Genomic DNA, 21409 nt, shown 5'->3' with positions numbered 1-21409 from the left:
ACAGACGTGAGGTGCCCAAGTGCTTTGTTTTTGTTACTGTGCACAGACTGCCATTGAGGACCTCATCCCAGTTACTTAAATGTACTTTTTTCTAGGTCTGACCAATACCTTGCTAGTCGCTGCTCTAGGACGTGGTATCGTTCTTCCCTGAGGCTACCTCCAAAGAGCTCCCCAACTCCAGGAACCAGAAGATCAACAGCAGCAACCTGAAGAAGAAACCAACCAACCAACCATGAACAGCACTGTGCTTTCTGGTCATTCCAACAACACTCAGATTTTCATGCCAATGGAACGGTTTTGTTTGTTTGTTTGTTTTTTAAACAATTTAAAAATTGGTTGCTTGACTATTATTAGAATGTCATTTGCTTTTTTGTCCACATTCTCTGTTTCAATATCAAATTAATATTATCTCTGTAACAATGCAATATGTTATGGGCAGAGTTTTTCTCTCTTAAATCATTTGTGATTACCAAAAATTCAAGGAAAGTCTTAAAAAGCAATACCCATTTCAAGAACAAGAGGAGAAACAAGAGAAGACTTCAGGTGAGTTCCTACAAATAGTGTTTGCACGGGATTGAAGGCCCCATTTGAAGAACACAGTACAAATTTGTGCACAGTAAGATTTATGAGGCGTAATAGCAGGTGTAAACTACCACAGCCGGCTCTAAGATAAGTTTCTTTAGGGACAAAGATTCACAGGAATATTTATCTACACGCCAGCCCAGGAAAGGGAGAGAGCCTGGGACCAGGTGACCTGTAGATGCCTTTTTAGCCCCATGAATCTGGTAACTATGTTTATATGTATGAGGCACTAGTTTCTTCTCTTTGAAGGGAATTACTAAATTAATGTAAAGGGTGTACAATAGCTCAAAAACAAGTCACACATGAACTTGATTTCATAAAGCTCATAAAATAACATCAGATATACAATATAATACTTGTTTAAGGGGAAAAAATTCTGAAGTAGTGCTTCCTAAAGAAGACAGCATGAACTAGAAACAAGTGTACATTGGGTCTTCAATAAATGCTCATGTGAGTAACGTAAATGTAAAGAAATGTTAATTATATAAATATATATTTCTATTTTTGAGACAGGGTCTTACTGTGTAGTTCTCCCTTGTCTGTAACTTGCTATCTAGACCAGGCTGGCCCGGAACTCACGGAGATTCACCTGTTTCTAGCTCTCAAATGCTGGGACTTAAGACATGTGCCACAATACCTGGCTAATTATCTATTTTTAATATTCTTTTTAGCTTTGTAAATTTTCCACAATGCTGAACGAAATAAAAAGGCACTGTCTTAAGCAAAATAGCATTAGCAAGTTCTTTTGAGATCATAGACTTAATTACTATTATAAGCTCAACATTAAAATAGAACCATTGACTATATCCAAGTGCAAAATGCTGATATTCTATAAATAAATGAGTACAAAATGATCAAAAAGTATTTATTTTTTATAGCTTCATCATAAAATAGAAGTCATAAAGTATTAAAATCACTGACCACAGCCAGCGTGTGGTGGCACATTTCTTTAATCTCAACATTCGGGAGGCAGAGGCAGGTGGATCTCTGGGAGTTCAAGGCCAGCCTGGTCTACAAAGCGAGCCCAGGGTATTCTAATTGCTCTACTTTATATTTAAAAAAAAAAAAAAAAAAAAAACACAAAAAAACCCAAAAAACCTATGCCAGTAAAATCACTTCACATATTTTATGTCAACAGCTGCACAGTTTTTTGCTTAGAAGCATTAACTTTTGCCAGGTATGGTGGCACACACTCTCTAACCCCAGAGTTCAGAAAGTGGAGACAGAGGACCCCTGTAGCTAGCTCACTAGCTAGACTAGTTAAATCAGCAGTTCTGGGTTCAGAAACCAAGACTGAAGCCTTCACATGAACGTGAGGTAGAGAGCAGTTGGGGAGGCCCAATGCCGACCCCTGGTCTCCCTTTGCACACATGCACACCTGCCTCCCCCGTCACACACACTCGCACACATACAAACAGGAACACACACACAGGAATGAAGGTACACAGGCACCGTTTGGTGCGGCCTGCCCTAGCTTTGAACTGTGCAGCTGAGGATGATTCTGACTCAGCACGTCTCCAGCCTTGTTTCCCGCCACTTCTGGTTTTACGCAGTTCTAAGGAGGGAACGGAGCACGTGGCATGCTGGGCAAGCACTCTACCAGCTGAGCTTCAGATTTTCACTCTCCCTGTCTTTGTTGGACATGTACGTGTGTACACATCTTTGCTATTTCATGACTAATGAAAGAGTTGGCTAGCTGGCTTTTCTCCTGCTGGGGAACTGAATGTGGGTCTGTGCATTTACACTATAACTGAGCTACATCTTACTTTCTACAAGTGAAAAAGGTTTTTTAAATTTTTGTATGTCATAGGTATTAAAACATTGGTTGGTAAGTGAAGAAGTACAAACCAAAACAATGAAATACCAGTTTTGGAGTTTATCTTGATAAAGAAAAATAAACAACATGAGAAACACACAAGAGAACTGATAAGCCAATACTCTCATACACCTGAAACAACTTTTCAGGTCAGCAAGTTGGTAACAGATAACCAGAGCATGTCCCAAGTCAGCAATAATAGCTTTAGGAACTGGTCTTCGCAGAACAAGCAAAGATATGGAAACGGTTAATGTATAGGATATTTAAACTGCATTAATTCCAGTAACATAAATTCAACTATAATCAGCAAGAGACTCTTATTTTAAGTTTTTTCTTTTATTTGTATTTTCTTTCTTTCTACCATGGAGATGTGCTACACTGTTGTCAGAGAAAATCACAAAAGTTTTTTTCATAGAGGAGAATGACAGTATGCAACTGTAGTTGGGCTTCTTTAATTGCTAGTGGTTCTTTACATTCTTTGTAGATTTATTTTATGTATATGAGTGTTTCGTTTGCATACATGTATGTGTACCACTGCATGCCTGGAGCCTGCAGAGGTTAAAAGAGGCCAGCGGATCTGCTGCAACTGAGGTTATGGACAGTTGTGAGCTGCCATGTGGATGTGGGGAATTGAACCTGTGTCTTCAGCAAGAATAACAACTTCCCTTCACCGCATCAGCTCCCCCCCTCACCCTTTTACTTTAGAACGTTTACCTGCAATCTCTATTACTTTGTGGCTTAATCATTTGGGTGCTTTAAAAAACGTGTACTCCGCGTGGGTATGTGTATGTCTGTGTGTGAGCGTGCCCGGAGTGTGGTGGGAAGGTCAAAGGGCAACTTTCAGGAGTTCTTTACTTCCATCATGTGGGTTCCAAGACTCAAATTCAGGTGGCAAAGGTTGGAGGCAAAAGCCGTAACCTGCTGAGCCAGTTTGCTGGTTTTGACCTGGAACTTCAACTCCTGCTTCCACTTTTCCAAGTTCTGGGATTAAAGGCTTACACCTGCACAGGTAGCTTATGTGGTGCTCAAGACTGAAGACAGGGCTCTGTGCATGCTAAACAAGCACTTTACCAACTCAGCCTGAAATTCTGTTCTTAACCTTAATCTAGAGTTTATATTTATAATTATGGGTATTTAGGTTTGGAACCCTGCGAGTCTCTGGCCTTTGTCATTCTGTGTGGCTCTGAAAAGATGGATATATAAAAAAAACCTATTACTTGCAAGAATTAAGCTGGGGGAATTCTATGTAAAAAGGTGGCAATAATCCCTTGTTATATTGTAAGAACATACAAAAATTAATAACCCAAACTGAAAAGGTAATGCCTCAAAACACGCAGGTGAAGCACATGGTGCAGATAAGACAAGTGGGTAGGGTAAGCAGCCCCAGCTAAGCCATTCTGCTTTCTCCATGGACATGCAACCAGAGAGCCCTTCCTGCTTGGTCTTGATGTAAATATAACTAAAACCACCAACCAAACAGCCGTATTCCTGGGATCTTAGCAGGTTCTGCAGCCCTAAATTATATTAAATCTGGATCTTAGTATTTGTTTTGTTTTATTTGTTTGTTTGTTTTTCATGACAAAATTTTTCTGTATAACTACCCTGGCTGTCCTGGAACTCACAGAGATCCACCTGCCTCTGCCTTTAGAGTGCTGGGATTAAAGGTGTGCTCCACCATGCTTGGCTCTTGATTGTTTTCTGTCTTTACTGCTATTTTTAGGAAAGCATAAAAGACTATCCTTCTGGGAGGGAATAAGGGAGCGGGATACAGCTGGGATACAGAGTTAATAAAATGTAACTAATAATAAAAAACAATAAAAAAAGAAACAATAAAAAAAAAGACTTTTTATCCTTCATCTTTGACTGCACACCTCTTGATATGTGAGTTTACTGTGTAACCACAGCATTTCTTATGCCCTCTGTGTAGTTTTTATTTAGCTGGAACATTGCAATTGCAGCAGATCTGGATGTTCTAAACTATGTGAATCACCACTGGACTTTTATTTTTATTTATGTGTGTGTGCATACATGTGCCATCCATGTGCAGGTGCCCGAGGGCCAGAGGCCACAGGCTCCTCTGGAGCTGGAGTTACAGGCAGTTGAGCCACCTAGTGTGGGGGTGTTAGGAACGGCAGTCAAGTTCTCTGGAGGAGCAACAGCACTCTTCATCACTGATCCTTCTCACTGGTTTCTTGAAACGTCTTTAAATCTTATATCATGGTGTCATACTCATGCATACTTTAAAAACAAGTCTCAGCATTAACAACATGTTAGCTAGATAATTTTTAGTTTTAAGAATTGGACTTTGCAGCCAGTCCTGAAGATACCTGATAAAACAGGGTCCGATGAAAGGGGAGGAGGTCCTCCCCAATGAGTGGACTTGGAAAGGGGCAGGGAAGAGATAGGGAGGGAGGAAGGGCTTGGGAGGGAATGAGGGAGCGGGATACAGCTGGGATACAGAGTTAACAAAATGTCACTAATAATAAAAAAATAAAATTGAAAAAAAATAATTGGAAGGATGTAGAACTTTCTTCATCTTTGGTGCTGGGGATGGAGCTTAGGGTCTCTGCGCTCTACTGAGCTCCACTGAGCTGTAATCTCAGCTCACTGTAAGGTACTAACCAGAGCAATTAACTTCCACCCATTAGATGCCAGATGTACTACTAGCCTCACTGTCAAACCTACGTGTCTCCAGCCATTGCTAAATGTCATCAAGGGGCTAGAGAAAGGACAGCAATCAATCCTAATTAAGAATCACTAGTTTATAGGCTGGCAGGTAAAGGTCCTTGTTGTTAAATCAATATGATTTCAGTCCAATTCAGAAACTACATGATGGAATGAAGAAGCTAATTCCCCACAAGTTGCCCTGACATATGTGCCATGGCACATGTGTATCCATAGTAACACACACACACATACATATAAAATAAATGTAAAAATAATTACTAGTTTACAATGAATCTGCTTTTTTAAACTGCTTTGGAAGTAAGAAAAAAAATCTCTTTAGAAAGTTTTGGATTTTAGTATGTTCATCCTATATTATATGGCTAATATCCACTCAAATATATAGTCTTAAAAGAAGCTAAACAACAAGTAGGACCCTAGGGAAGATGCTTAATCCTCATTCAGAAGGGCAAACAGGATACATGTTGGAAGTAGGAGAAGATAAGGACAGGTCAAGAGCCTTCCACAGAGGGCCTCTGAAAGACTCTACCCACCAGGGCACTGAAGGAGATACTGAAACTCATAGCCAAATTTTGGGCAGAGTGCTGGAAACCTTATGGAAGAAGATGGCGATAGAAAGACCTGGGGGGGGGGACAGGAACTCCGCAAGGAGAACAGAGCCAAAATACCTGGATCCAGGGGGGCCTGCAGGGACTGATACTCCAACCAAGGACCATGCATGGAGGGGACCTAGAACCCCTGTTCAAAGGAAGCCCATTGGCTGCTCAGTTTCCAGGTGGGTTCCCTAGTAAGGGGTACAGGGCTGTCTCTGACATGAACTTAGTGGCTAGCTCTTTGATCACCTTCCCCTAGGGGGTGCAGCCTTGCCAGACCACAGAACAAGTGGTTTAGGGGAAGGGGATGAGGGGAAGAGGACAAGAGGGTGGGCCTGGGGGATGTTGGGGGGCGGGGTTCAATCAGGATATATAATGGATAAATTGTGAAAAAAAAAATAAAAAAAAAAGAAAAAAGTTTTGGAGTAAACAGAAAAAAGGAATATAAAAATCTGTTAAAACCTATGTCAAAAATAATATAAAATGTTACTTCTGTTCACAATCCTTTGGCTAATGCAATTCACATAAAGAAATTCATATCAACAGGATGGGAAAGTACAACACACCCTGAGGGAGAAACGGAAACTTTGTGTATAGCAGGAGTCCACCGCACTGCTCATTCCTCAGCTCCTGGATCTCTTGCACTTGTATTGTTCTAACTAGTTCTTCATTATAACAACGAAGGAGAGATAGTTATTCTCTTATTTCCCTCCATCAAACCACAAGGAAAATACAAAGTACCATAAATAATCAAAGGTCAGAACCATTATCAAAAGTACTGATATTAAATGATCACTAACAGTCCTTCCGAGCATTTCCAGTGTGCCAGCTGCAAAGGCGACTGTGAAACTGGCCTGTGAGCACCCTTACCTGCCCAGTCAGCTGCTGCATGCCCAGCCACAGAAGCAGCTAGAGTTTAGGGGTGCGTCTTAAACCAGATAGAGCAGTGGTTCTCAAGGGGCCACATGGCAGATATCTTGCATATCAGGTATGTACATTATGATTCACAACAGTAGAAAGATTACAGTTATGCAGTAGCAATGAAATAATTTTTTTACTGGAGGGGAGGGGGGGTCACCACAACATGAGGAACTGTATTAAAGGGCCACAGTGTCAGGAAGGTTGACAACCACTGAGCTAGAACATATCACCTTTGAAGCTGCAAATTTTGAAAATTCCCTTTGGAAAAAATCTCTGTATCTTTTAACTATCTGGCTGAAAGCATCCTGATTTATTTGTTTATAAGTTTCATTATGACTACTCTGGAGAACAAATGAATGGTACAGGGACCCTCAGTGCTTCCCTATGTTGGTCTTTTTTCTTTGAAATTTATAAAATCAAAGGCAAAATTCATCCCATGACCTTGAATTTTTTAAATATCTTCTGTATTAACAATCATTTCTACTTTAAAGAAAAAAAACCTTCTGAGAGAACATAATACAGGATCAGAACATACAATCTTAGTGCATAATTGGTGGTTCTGGGGAATAATATGGTATCAGAAAGTGGAGCTAAACATTTCATTAAAATTTTGCCAGTTGCAGAGAAAAATGTCTTAATTTAAAGATGCCCAAGTTTGAGCCCTTTACATACGAATCTCCACTGTTTCTACAGAGCCCGGAAATGTAAATAGTCTGAAGACTTTGGCTCTGCTGCCCTTTCACCCCCAACTCTCCTAGCTTAAACAACCCTGTTTCACTCTGTACATCTTCCAGGCCCAGAGTGCTTCCAGGACCACCTTCCTCCATGGGTGTGGGTTCTGATTCTGCTTGGGTTACAGCTTGCTGCTGCAGCTGCCTTGATATAGCTCAGGCTGGTATTGAAGCTGAGCAAACCCTGGCTTCTGTTTATAACGTTCCCTTCTGACTCTGACTCTTTGATTCCAATCAATGTACTCAAAATGAAACAGATTTTTCCATTAAAAAAAAAAAAAGGCTAAACAGGAACAAAGCCTTTCATATATGACCTTTCTACACTAAGTTCAAGGAAGGGAAAAAGCTTAATACCCTTTCATCTGCTACTGCTGTTGGCCTTGGAAAGCAGGTAGAATGAGGAAATATCCTCCAGATGCCACGGCCAGAAGATGCAGATGGGCTGATAGACAGCAGTGAAAATTACCTGTGTTCTTATAAATCCCGAGTCAATGTCATTACTTGCCCTTGCTAAACAGGCAGAGATTTATAGTTTACAAAGATCTAACGGTTTCAAAGGAACACAATTTCACCTTGTCTCAAAATATGTTTCTATTCCCTCAGGGACAGGGTAATTAGCACACTTTTCCTTTCCTTTGGGAGTTCTAAATTCCTTGCTAGGCAGCAGAAATCAGCTGGGAGGTAAATACACATACATGCTAACTGAGTTCTTCCTCTTGAAGAAAGGAAAACATTTCTGTGAACACCACCTTTAGAATGAAGAGTCTGACTTCTGGGAATGACCTGTGGCTCATCCTTAGTCCTCTATCTTCCAGCTTAGTTCACAGATCATAGGCCATCACTAGTTCTTTAGAATTGTGAGTATGTGTGTGCACACAAGTGTGTGTGTGTGTGTGTCAGTGAGATAATAACTAGCAGAAGTTCGTTCTTTCTTCCACTCCAGCTGAGCCATCTTGGTAGTACCTCAAATGCTGTTGCAGAGTTTGGCTTGCAAGGCTAATTAAACATTTTGTTTAGTTTTTCTGACTCTCACAAACCTTTGTAGTGATAAAATAACAGCATTCCCCTTTGGAGTGAACTTACTTAGAACATGAAAGTCTACGGATACAGTGTATACAGTTTTGTGAACTTTCTTAAAACGAGCACACTGTGTGTCGCCAACATAGATCGAGAAACAGAACAAGATTAATGCCCCCAGAAGTCCTTCTCATTCTCTCGTTCGCTCATCACCCCTACAAAGAATCACATCTTTTGCTGACGATGACCACACAGGGTGAAGCTGCTGTTTTGAACTCCCTATAAACAGCACCACACAGCACAGAGTTCTGGGATTTGGCTCCTTTCACTGGAATGTGTTTTTGTGGGACTCATCATGCTGACATTGCCTTCTGCACTCTCTCTGCTGGTCTGATGTGCAAGCTACTGTGATGGAGTTTATTGTCTCAGCCAGGAAGAGTCATTTGTTAAGTACCTCTTGATTACTTTTTGTTCTCATTGTTATATCCCATTACATAATGTTCAGTAGTGCTATGAGAGTTCAGTATGATTTGTGTCTCCTAAGGGCCTAAAAGAAGACTTGATCCACAGATGCTACTGGAAGGAGGTAGTCACCCAGCAGATGGTCATTAGTTCCTAGAAGCATAAAGCATTTCTCAGGTGACTCCTGTGATAGTCCTGAGAATGCAGACAGAAACACGGAACAGCAGTGGGCTAGGTCCTGAGGTTTCAGGGCAACTAGGATTCAATCAGGAACTGGGCTGGAGGGCATTTGTGCTATCTTCTGGCAAAGAAGAGGATTGTTTCTTCCTTTGTCCTGAGAACCCATGTAAACCTGAATTTCAAAGTAACAGACTAATTTCTTTGGCGGGGGAAATTTCAAGACAGTACAACATTCAGGCTATGATGCGACTAATGCTCACTGGTTTTTCTCATTTTTACGGTGAGAAAGAATACAAAGTAGAATACAAACGTATTAAAAATGTGAAGTTCGGTGAGGAAAAGTGAACAAGTTTAAAGCTGCTGACAGAGGCAGTGACAACTCCAAAGCATCTGCACCTGTTACGAGAAACCTCACTCTGCTTCCTGACTAGACGCCAGGTGAGCAGCGGCCTTCCACTCCCGCCACGCTGCCTTCTCCGCCATGACAGAACACGTCCTCTCAAACTAAAGGCCTCTTTAACTCTTTCTTCTAGCTGCTTTTTGTCAGGCATTTTGGCACAGCAAAGAGAAAAGTGACTATATACTTTCTAATCCTGAAAAATGGGTTTAGTTATTTAAATAAACAGAAGTAATTTCTTCACTCTGAACTACTTCTCTTTGTTGTTCTTCCTAACAGTGCAGCTTCCTTTTTTAAAAAATTATTTATTTTGTGTGCATTGGTGTTTTGCTGTCTATATGTCTGTGCGAGGGTGTCAGATCCCCTGGAACTTTACTAGGTAGTTGTGAGCTGCCCTGTGGGTGCTGGGAAATGAAGCTGGACGCTCTGGAAGAGCAGCCGGTGTTGTCAACCGCTGAGCCATCGCTCCATCCCTCGGTGCACCTTCCTTTGCAGTCCTATTCTACCTGAAGGCTTAGGAGACATCTGTGCTCTCTTTTATATCTACCGCTTTAACTAAAATCATTGTTTATAAGGAAATGGAGAGATTGAAATGGAGAGAAACAGAACAGCAATAAAAGTTTAGAAAACTACCACACACGTTAAAATCTTCTCTTTTTATATATATTTCCCATCCCTACAATCCAAAGTACACATATCATTATAAGGAACCTGAGAGAGTCTGAGATAGGCTGCAGTGCATGCTATGTGTGTATACATAGATACATACATGCATGCATATATATACATATGTGTTGTCAGGATAAGCATTAGTCCTCACTAAGTAATATTAGCAATGTCTTCACTAGTTCTATTGGTTCAGGGTTCATTAGGCCAGGGAAATTAGTTAATTATGCCTTGGCTGCCTGTCAAGGTGACTTCAGAGTATGTATGTTACTGAACGTCCACTGCTGTTTCACCTTTTCTGACGGAATACTAATACTAATGTAAGTAATACTGACACGATTTTGAGACTCCTAGTACTACTTGGTGGTCCTGGTCTACCTCATTCAGATCTGTTGGATGGTTACTTTTTCCTGGTCACACTTGGAAGTTATGAACGAATATTCTCTGAGAAGCCACTCATACACAGCTGAGTATTTTCCGTTTGCATTTACATTATTTGACCAATAGTCCGGACCCAGGAGCACATGGTATTTTCCATGTTTCCTTAGATTCATAAGGCCTTCAAATGACAAAATTATGCATTGCAATTTATGTGTTCTTACGTATGTCAGCAGAGAAAAACAGGTTCCACAAAATCAGAGGCTCTTAGAGATGTACCTCAGAGATCTAATTTGGTTCTCTGACTGTAAGGAGGGAGAAACTAGAGCTCCCTGACTGCAGAGACTGTTAGATTTCAAACTGCCAGCTCTCAATCTAGTGTACTTTTCATTATGGTAATCGGCATACCTTGATTTTTTTTTTTTAGAGTGAGTTGAAGAAAAGCAAGGAACATCATTACTGTAGAATATAATTTTTCTATTACTCCAGGACCAAAGTTTTAAATACTTGTCTATCCTTGTCTTTCACTTGCTTGGCTTCTGGAAGGCTCTACCCTGCAGGGTATCAAAGCAGATGCTGAGACTCATAACCAAACTTTGGGCAGAGTGAAGGGAATATTATGAAAGAAGGGGGAGATAGAAAGACCTAGAAGGGACAGGAGCTCCACAAGGAGAGCAACAGAACCAAAAAATTTGGGCACAGAGGTCTTTTCTGAGACTGATACTCCAACCAAGGACCACGCATGGTGATAACCTAGAACCCCTGCACATGTAGCCCATGGCAGTTCAGTGCCCAAGTGGGTTCCCTAGTAAGGAAAACAGGGACTGTCTCTGACATAATCTGATTGGCCTGCCCTTTGATCCCCTCTCCGAGGGGGGAGCAGCCTTACCAGGCCACAGAGGATGACAATGCAACCAGTCCTGATGAGCCCTAACAGAACTAGTATCAGAAGGAAGGAAAGGAAGACCTCCCCTATCAGTGGACTTGGGGAGGGGCATGCATGGAGAAGAGGAAGCGAGAAAGGAATTGGGAGGGAAGATACTGCGGGATACAAAGTGAATAAAGTGTAAAAAAAAAAAAAAAAAAAGAAAACACCAATGAAACACATCTTTTTTATTTTTATTTTTTAGGGGTTAGGGTAGAGAGAGTGGGATATATTTTCACTCTGTACACTAGGCTGGTCTGAAACTTACTATGTAGACCAGGCTAGCTTCCAATTTGGGGCAATCCTCCTGCCTCAGCCTCCCTACTGCATGAGAGCATGGCACCATGCATGCCTTCACATCTGTTTTACTTTTTATGATTTCACTGAATCTTGGAGTTTACTTTCTGTGGTTGTGATAAATAATATGATGATAAGCAACTTGGAGAGGAAAGGGTTTATTTCGTCTACATTTCCAGGTCACAGTGCAGAAGGGAAGTCAGGGAAGCAGCAGGGAGCATGAAGGACAGCTACTTACCGGCTTGCTCTCTAGCCTTTGTTCAGCTAACTGCCTTTGTTTGTTTGAGACAGGGTTTCACTATGTAGACCAGGCTCATCTTGAGCTCAGATACATACCTCCCTCTGCCTCCTGTGTTAGCTTTTAAAAAAAATGTGTGTATGTGTGTGTGTGTGTGTGTGTAGGAATGTTTTACCTGCATGTGTGTCTGTATATCATGTGTGTACCTGGTGCCTGTGGAAGACAGAAAAGGGCACTGAATCCTAGAGTTATAGACAGTTGTAAACTGCCATGTGGGTTCTGGGAATTGAACGTGGGCCCTTTAAAGAGCAGCTAGTGCTTTTAACCATTGAGCCACCTTTCCAGCCCAGCTGGCTTGCTAAACAGTCTAGGATCCCTTGCCTAGAGCTGTACTGTACAGGGGACTAGGCCTGCCTCCATCAATTAGCAGTCAAGGAACGCCCACAGACATGCCCAAAGGCCAATCTGATGGAGGTAACCCCTGGTGAAGCCTACCCCAGATAGCCCCAGGGCTGTCAAGGTGATGGCTGAACCAACTCAGTGAAATCTCTTGCATAAACTCCTGCAAACCTTCCCAAAGCTATAATTAGAGTCCCACTAAGGAAATGAGGCATCTATTCACACACCCCAAGGTTTGTACATTCATTACTCAAGGTTTTTTAGGAGAAGAAATAGGCACTTTTTATAGGTTGAAAAAATAAAACCAAGGTTGCTAATTTAAATGCTACTATCTATGGCTAATGTAAAGATCTTAATTAACAATGATCAAATAAAATGGTAATGAGAAGCTATATGCCATGGTACTTTAAAAAATACGGAAGGATACTAACATCTCATTGCAGCGCTTGTGTGGTCTGAGGCACCACTAAAGAGATGAAGGCCTCCTAGAATGTACAGAGTTCAGAAGGACACACAAGAACAGAACTGTCTTTTCAGAATGCAGGTGATAGCACAGCAACATATATACACAAATACTGAGCATCGCAGTATCGGCCACAGTAAAGTTATCCCAAGTTAGAATGGATGAGAAACAACGCCATACTTAACTTCCTGCCACTCGAAACAGTGCTTCACACTTTTTATACATTACTAATCCTCACACCCAGATAGTAGATCTCAGTCCCAACTAAAACCCCGACTAAAACTTCCTGAAAGATCTAAACTAGAACTGCCCAGCTGGGTCAGTTCCTAACTCCAATGAACCACGAGTGATCATAAACTTGTATTGCTTAAGCTAAAATTCAAAGGGGTTTAGGGGCTGCCTAACATCATATAGGTTTGTTTGTTTGCTTTCCTGTTGTTCGTCTTGTTGAGACAGCATCTTACTATGTATCTCTTGGCTGTCCTGGAACTCACAGACACTACCTGCCTCTGCCTCCCTAGTGATGGGATTAAAAGTTTACACAACCATACTTGGCTCATCCACCTAATGCGCAACATGCAGATCTGTAACTTGAACCCAAAAGTATGTAACTCTGGGCCATTATACTTTCCTTTATATCACTGCCTTTGTTCAGGAAATTTCCAGCAAAAGTTCTCAGACAGACCTGCTCCCACTTTCCTTAACAAATCAGGTTACTATGCATTTGTGCTCACCCTGTGTCTAACACTTTGATGATTTCAATCCATCCAATCGCCTATTCCTACGCAATATATATATTAGATTCTTGCTATGTCCTTGGCTTTATGCTAGAGACTGAAGATGTACTGGTGAGTGCAAAAGAGATCTGTAGGTGCTCTGGACAAAGGAAAAGTCTTTAAGTAGTTTCACATGTGAGTAAAAAATTTTGTTAAAAGTTATGATGGATTAAGAATTAGTAGCTTGTAATGTCCAGCACGGCAAAGATACAACCATTGGTAAAATAGTGGTATGAATGATCTGGGGTAACTAATCACTTTCTCACTGGAGGGGAGGGGAGCGGAGGGGAGGGGAGGGGAGGGGAGGGAGGGGAGAAGGTTCAGAAGATAACGGTGCCCAGCACTAAGGCTAATGGCCTGAGTTGGAATTCTGAGTTCCACATAGTGGAAAGAGAGAAACTATTCCTGAAAGTTGTTCCCTAAAGTCTACACACTTGCAAGAGCATGCATGTGTGCCCTCCAATAAATAAATGAATGTAACAACAACAACAATAGTAAAAAGAAATGAGTCCAGAACTTAAAGCAAAAGCCTCGAGGAGACTTCTTTTAACTGAATTTCTGAGTTAGCTGAGAATACACAGCAAGCTTATTGGAACATATGAAATCACCGGGCAAGAGGAAAGACATAGGATTAGACTAAAGGTATCCCAACATCTGATAAACTGGGAAAAAACAATCTATACAGAAGACTAACTAGAGCAAGCAGTGAAAAGAGGAAGTACAAGGACCCGATGCCGCAAAGGCAAGGGATAATAGGGTTTTAGAATAAGAAATTGACAGTGCTGAGTCATGCAGACAGGGCAAATCAGAAACACTTCTGAGTAGCCTAATGACATGAAGATCCTACTGAGCTGGACAAGAACTGCTGCAGTAGAGGCAGAAGAGGAAATTGTCAGAGGTAATAAACAAGGGGCTGTGGCTGGTCTAAGAAGTGAGAATAAATGAATAAAAAGTGAGAATAAATGAATAAATAAGGTGCAACCTCAAGGAAGAGTTAGGCAAAAAAAGTTACCTCAGACTACAAAAAAACAAACCTAGTGCTGCAAAGTTTTACCAATTCTTTACAAGCTATACAGATCCCAGGTAAGTGTCAAATAGGATTTATGGCAGTATAGAATGGAGTAGAGTGAAAAACACTGCATGAAGGGACATTATTTGGGAGAATACACAGTGCAATGATGGGGTAGAGATAGCAGAGCTAAATTATCTGTGCATATTTTTCATTTGTAAATAGAGAAAACAAGTTTCTTAGCAAAACTGCTCTAGGATTTCAAGATGAGATGGTAATATGGGACTGATACTGTCTTCTAACACTGTAAAAGAAAACAGATATCTATATATACCTAAGATGGGGATGTTTTGCTTACTGGTGGGCTATAATCTTTATTTTCTACAAGTAAGTGGTGAGATACTGGATAGGAAAATTTAGGTTTTTGACCTATTTTGAGATGAATATATTTGTCTCAGACTTAACTAATAACATTACATATATAATGATTCATTAAGAATCTTGTAAGTCAGGAGAGCAACAGAACCAGAAAATTTGAACACAGGGAACTTCCCAGAGACTCATACTCCAACCTATTCATGGAGATAACCTAGAACCCCTGCACAGATGTAGCCCACGGCAGTTCAGTGTCCAAGTGGGTTACATAGTAATGGGAAGAGAAACTGCCTCTGACATAATCTGATTGGCCTGCTCTTTGATCACCTCTCCATGAGGGGGGAGCAGCCTTACCAGGCCACAGAGGATGACAATGCAGTCACTCCTGATGTGATCTGGTAGACTAAGATCAGAAGGAAGGAGAAGAGGACCTCCCCTATCAGTGGACTTGGGGAGGGGCATGCGTGAAGAAAGGGAAGGGAGGGTGGGATTGGGAGGGGAGGAGGAAGGGGCTTATGGGGGGGATACAAAATGAATAAAGTGTAATTAATAAAAAAAAATTAAAAAAAAGAATCTTGTAAGTCAAAATATATTTTTATGTTAACAGCTCATCTTATAAGCAGAAAGAAAATAAAGAGAAAGTAAATTAAAGAGTAAAATCAATTAGAAATAGAATGAAGAGATCAGAGAGCCAATCCGGGCAGAGAGAGAAGGCAGATGAGGCCTGTCACAGGGCGTTCTGCTAAGAACTCCTCAGTCCCTCCACTGCCTTCCCTCCCTGTCTCTATAAATAGACCAGACAAAAGAACTCTAAGCCAACTGTTCTTCTGCCTGATCATGCCAGCAGCATTACCTGTGGTCCAGCAAGCTTTCTCTCCCAGGAGTCTCCTAATCAATATTAAACTTGACATCAACCTAGCATCGTTATCCTGTGTTCTAGGCTACTTCCTGAACTCAGTTATTCAAACAAAATGAAACCCATTTACACTTGGATCTGTTGTACTAAGGAGGCCCTGTGAGAAAAATGAGAAGTATGTTTACTGCACAGTGGGCTCTGTGGGAAGACTGATGGATATAATTTAAGAAAATATTCTTGAAGTTAGTGAAATGAGAGAAGAGGGAGGGCCCAGATGCAGACGGTGAGCCACACTTATTTGATAATCTCCTTACTGTGTGCTGAGGACCGTCTTCATTATCCCGCATGTAGAAGGGCTTGAGTGATAATGGATAGTTAATGACAAAGACTGGTACGTTGCCACAGTGTTTCACCAGGTACTTCTCATGTTCAGTTTGTAGGTCAACACCCCACTGTAACAAGAAACAAGAAGACAGGGCTAAAATACACACACAAAAGCAACCTGTACCAGTCCCAAGGACTTTCTCTCCTCAAGACTCAATGGTGTGTGCAGCTGTCTGCCAAGGTTACACAGCTGACTAAACTAAGGAGAAACGCTTGCTAGGAAGAGTGGCCAAAAGCCCGGAAAGAGGAAAGCTGGAATCAGTAAATAAACACTATTGTTTCTGGGCCTCATCTCAGGGGGTGGCATTCAGCACAGGCAGGAAAACAAAATACTTTTCAAAGGGATAAAACTGATGCAGAATTATGGTTTTTATTAATATTGCCTAGAGCTTCTCCCCTAGTTAACTGTTTCTAAGTCTCAGGAAATGAAATGATGGCGGTAGTGCTTCCAACACTGAGCCTATCTTTAGAGAGATGATGGCTTTCTCAGTGAATTTCTATTTTAATAAAAGTCAACTCATACAAGATGTTGTTTGATGAGTATGTTATAACACCGTTCAGTCTATTTATTTAGTCAACACTACTGTCACTATTAAATTACAAGTGGCATATTTAGTCCTGGATATGGTAATAAACAAACAAACAAACAAACAAACAAAAAATTAAAACAGTATCTTTCTTGACTTCATGAAGCTTGGTAGGAATTATCAAAATAGAAATTACACAAAGAATTAACTGACTTTAAAACCAACAAGTACAAATTAAAAAAAAAAAAAACAAAAAAAAAAAAAAAACCCAGCAAGTGCTGCTGGTTGGTGGTGCAAACAATTATGCCAGGCGTTGGGAGGTAGAGGCAAGGTCTTCCTCAACATGAGGAGTCTGAGGCCAGCAGGACTTCATGAGCTCCCACAAAGAGGCTCGTTGCTGACAAACTTTGTAAGAGCCTGTAACCCCTGGATCTGGGACGAGGGTAAAGGGTTGTTCAATGACATAGGTTACACATCTTATTTCCTTACTATTCCCCCTTGTTTGGCAATACTCTCCACCCTACAAACACTTTAAACAAGAACTTTGAACAAGACGCACAATTAGGTAAAACCACTTAAGATTCATTTTCTTACAAGTAATTTTCCTTGCTTAAATATAGATTGGCCTACATGTAACAGTTACGCATAAACAAAAATTATAAAACTGCCCCCTATTTTACAATGGTAAGTGGGAACATTTCAGTTCTCCAGTCAAGGATATTTATTTGTATTGCTGGGTTTTTGTGCTGCAGTTAGTATGACTGTGTTCTCAGTCTTGTCTTCTCTGATGTTTGATGGGCCACAGAAAGCACAGGGGTCTCCTCGACTACAGACTGACAAGAGGCATCAGGTCTGTACCGAATGAGCATAAAAATAACCGGAAGGTAAAGGTGAGCAGCCCTGTGTCTGAGTGGGGGTGGGATTGGGAGTGGGGGGGGGTAGAAAACATTCCTGGACTCCGGTCAGGGAAGCAGTTGTGCTAACGGAAGATTTTCACTTCTCCCTTGGTTCCCCTTAGTTCCTCTAAAAGCCTCCAGTCTCACCCCACCACCTCCAGTAGATCACACGGATCCCCTACTGCCAACTCCCTGTTCTATCCCAGGCCCCAACCCAGCAGGCATTCCCTGGGAACCCACAAGCCATTCCAGCCAGGGAAGTAGGTAGTCTAGTCTAGCTACAAATATTCACCTCTGTCTCTGCTCCTTCAAGTCCAGTCCCGCAGCCTCATCCCCAGCTCTGTAGCTGACTTGCTTTGGCCTCTCCTCACTCTGCCTCCATTACTAAAGGACTAAGTAGACACCTTAGTAATCTGCTTAGGTGGGACATCCAGTGTTCCTCTCTCCTGGGGACCGGAAGCCCCCAGCCCACCCCCATGCCTAAGTGTCAACTCCCAAACCAGACATACATTTTACCTGGAACCCTCAGCGGCCTTTAGTTACTCCTATTCCAAATGATAGAATTCTCTTCTAAAATAATTTTGCATTGCCACACATGGTGGTGCACACCTTTAGTTCTAGCACTTGAGAGGTGGGAGCAGAGAGATCTCTGTGAGTTCTAGGCCAACTTGGGTCTACATAATGAGTTCATGGTCAGCCAAGGTTCCATAGTCAGGACTCATCTCAAAATTATTCTCAGCCACGTCCAACAAAAAAGTCACAAAGCCTATGCACAGATCCACAAACACTTACGTTACTAATAAAAGAAATAAAGTTGTTTAATGCAGCTAAAGATGGTAGGGAAACACACACACACACACACACACACACACACACACAAGCTACCTTGGGTGTAAAGGTGAAGTTCTGGGATGCTTGCTTTAAGATCTCGATTGCTTCTGTATAAGAAATGCTGGAGAAAACAACAAAAAGTAGAGAAAAGTTAACACAGTGGAACTGTTCTATACTGGACCAGTTTAAACTAGAAAAACCAAACCAGTTCCAACATAATCTGTAAGCTCATAAGTGAGTACGAAGCAATCAGGAATTAAGGCTGACCTAATCTTACGAAAATGTGCTCTGCATGAAGAGAAGTGGCTGCTCAGTAACTCCACGCCTGACCACACGAAATGTGCACTAAAGTCACCTCAGAAAGCGGTTTCTCAAGATCCACACTATGCCAATATTCTGCTAAGAGGTATGAAATATTGGGGCTCAAACAGCAAAAGACTTTTCTAAAGTTGTCACTTATTTATTATTTATTCATCTAGTAAACATGAGTGTCATAGTTACTAGATGCTAAGCATTATTCTAGGTACTAAAGACCCTATTAAAAAAAAATAAAGCTTCTGCCTTCTTGGAGCAAATAACAGGAGTAAGGGAGGTATCTGGGATGCCATTTTAGAGATGATGTTCAAGAAAGAACCTCTGAGTAAGTGACATTTGAATAGAAACCTGCATCAGAATATGAAAAAAAAAAAAAAAGAACTGCATAAATAACTGGGAGGAATATACTAGACAAAAAGAAAACCAAGTACAGGGCCTTCTCTGAGGAACACTTTGTCCCACTGAAGGAACAAAAAGGTCAGTGTGACTAGAGCATGCTGAACAAGGGGGGAAATCCCAGGAAATTGGTTAAGAACGGAAGTAAGATCATGAGCACTTCCTCAGGCATTGGCAATCTATTCTAAAACTGTAGAGGAAACGAGCATTAGTTTCCCAGTAAGAAAACTCTCACGCTTGACACGAAAAACACCACTGCATGTGTGCGCACCCCTAGAGGCCAAGGTGGGAGGAGTGCTTGGGCACAGGAGTTCAAGGCTAGCAATACTAATGGCCTCCACTTAATGAGAACACGTGATTCATTTGTAATGTTATAAAAACATTCAAAAATTAAGTATTTGTACAGGTAAAATATTTTGTCTGTAGTTCTTTCCTTAGTCTATTGTTCCAGTTCATCAATTACTTTAAATGATCTACCAATTACACTGAGAAATATTAAGGAGCAGTAGTTTTTAAACAGTTGTTGTGCCACTATTTCATTATGAAGAAATAATGATTCTAGATATTTCTTCTGGGGATAATGATCTCCTCCGTTTCTCCCCACCCTCACTCCTTCTTAATTAAAGCATGGCTTTCAAGTTCAGATTACAGCTCTGACTCTGGATACCCTTAACGGGCTTCTCAAAATCTCTCTACTAAGTATGTCTCTTGTTATGCATAAAGAATATGCCTTTGCCTTTCCAGAAACTGTTTCCAAAGTGCTTGAGGAAAAAAAGGAATTATAATTTTTTAATTTACATTGGGGATCTAATCATACAATTTACTATGCTCACTATGGTAGTTTGTACTAGCTATCACAGGTCCTCTAGACATGACACAGTAGATGTGCATAGGTTACTTGCATATACCATGGCATTTTACATTGTGTCTTAACTATGCAGATTTTAGTATACATCAGGTTCTGGGAACCAATCTATCTTCAGGGCTCTCTTAGAGTACTCTGTTCTCCCAGAGTATTGGGTTTACAGGCATGCATCAATACCAAGAGATTACTTTATAAGGTATGAATTTTAGTAATACAAATCATTATGTGTGTGTGTGTGTGTGTGTTTGTTTTTTCAAGACAGGGGTTTCTCTGTATAGCCCTGGCTGTCCTGGACTCACTTTGTAGACGAGGCTGGCCTCTAACTCAGACCCACCTGTCTCTGCCTCCTGAGTACTGGGTTTACAGGCATGCATCTATGTACCCGGAGATATTCTTTTAACTTGCTAATGATTCATTTATCTAATGAAACATGGATTATCAACTAAGAGCTAAGTATAAGAGCAACAGAAATAATTAGAACATGGGTTTTGCTTTAAATATGGTATGATAAACAGAGATATATAAAAATTATTATAACTCAATGTGATACAGTGGTCAAGTATGAGCAAAATTCAGAAAAATTATAATATCTACTTACATTAGGAAGCTGTTTTTTAGCATACGTTCTAGTCTATCCTTGATAAGACAAAAGAGAACAAAATTGAAATGTAATTATATTTATTACATATCATGAATATACTTAAAGAGCTATGCATTTGGCCTATTCACAAACTTACTACCTTCTGGCCAGGAGCTATGAATTTGTGACACAGGTCAACATCTTCAGGACAGTTTGAGAGAACCACCTCGGTGGTCGCCTTGAAGAGTTCCTCCATGACCTAAGAGAAATGAGACACAACTGCCTGAGCAGCAGCTTTACGCAAAGGTCTTCAGGGCTTTACGGCTTGAGAGACTTTCCTCTGGATTCCAGCAACTGAGAATCTGTTAAGCTAGTTAATCCCTGAACGTATTACAGCAACTCAGATCAATACTGGTGTGGAAATGAGTTGTCAAGGGAACAGCTCTGTGTCTTTACATATCAATGAACTCACTTGCAGAATCAAGACAACCATAGCAGCTCATTCACATGACTGCTGTGAGAATGATATGAAATAACCCTGTGTACTAGCTTAGCTTCTGGTTCAGAGAAACATCATTAGATTCTGTGAAAAGAGAAAGTTTTGCAAAGTGATTGGGTCAGTCGATGGTAAATGAAAGGAAACTTGAAAACCTGAGCTACAACACATGAATGTAAACAATACTTATATATTCCTTTGTTTGTTAAAATAGAAAAACATTAAAAAAAAGTTAGTATATAAGACATTAAAAAAGTTAGTATATAAGAATTAAATTCTACCAAGAATATCACTGTAAGACATAGGAGACATGTTTTCCCTAGAAGAAAGCAGTAACTAGAATAGAAAATATT

At 40.8% G+C, this 21409-nt stretch overlaps 1 protein-coding gene across 4 annotated transcripts in view; it reads right to left on the bottom strand.

The window, feature by feature from the left end:
- The window catches only part of Nars2 (asparaginyl-tRNA synthetase 2, mitochondrial), a 99911-nt gene that overhangs the window by 11348 nt on the left and 67154 nt on the right, over positions 1-21409 (bottom strand). For 3 of the 4 annotated variants that reach the window (XM_060367591.1, XM_060367592.1, XM_060367594.1), the window contains 5 exons: positions 20721-20819; positions 20579-20616; positions 18459-18525; positions 16081-16218; positions 109-206 (listed from right to left, as the gene is read on the bottom strand). In XM_060367591.1, the coding sequence (XP_060223574.1) occupies positions 109-206; positions 16081-16218; positions 18459-18525; positions 20579-20616; positions 20721-20819 (440 nt within the window). The remainder of the gene's footprint in view (positions 1-108; positions 207-16080; positions 16219-18458; positions 18526-20578; positions 20617-20720; positions 20820-21409) is intronic. The other variant, XM_060367593.1, reaches the window with a different exon arrangement.

Source organism: Meriones unguiculatus, chromosome 14 (assembly GCF_030254825.1).
Source record: "Meriones unguiculatus strain TT.TT164.6M chromosome 14, Bangor_MerUng_6.1, whole genome shotgun sequence".
In the NCBI taxonomy this organism is placed as follows: Eukaryota; Metazoa; Chordata; class Mammalia; order Rodentia; family Muridae; genus Meriones; species Meriones unguiculatus.
This window is presented reverse-complemented; position numbering and strand designations above follow the sequence as displayed.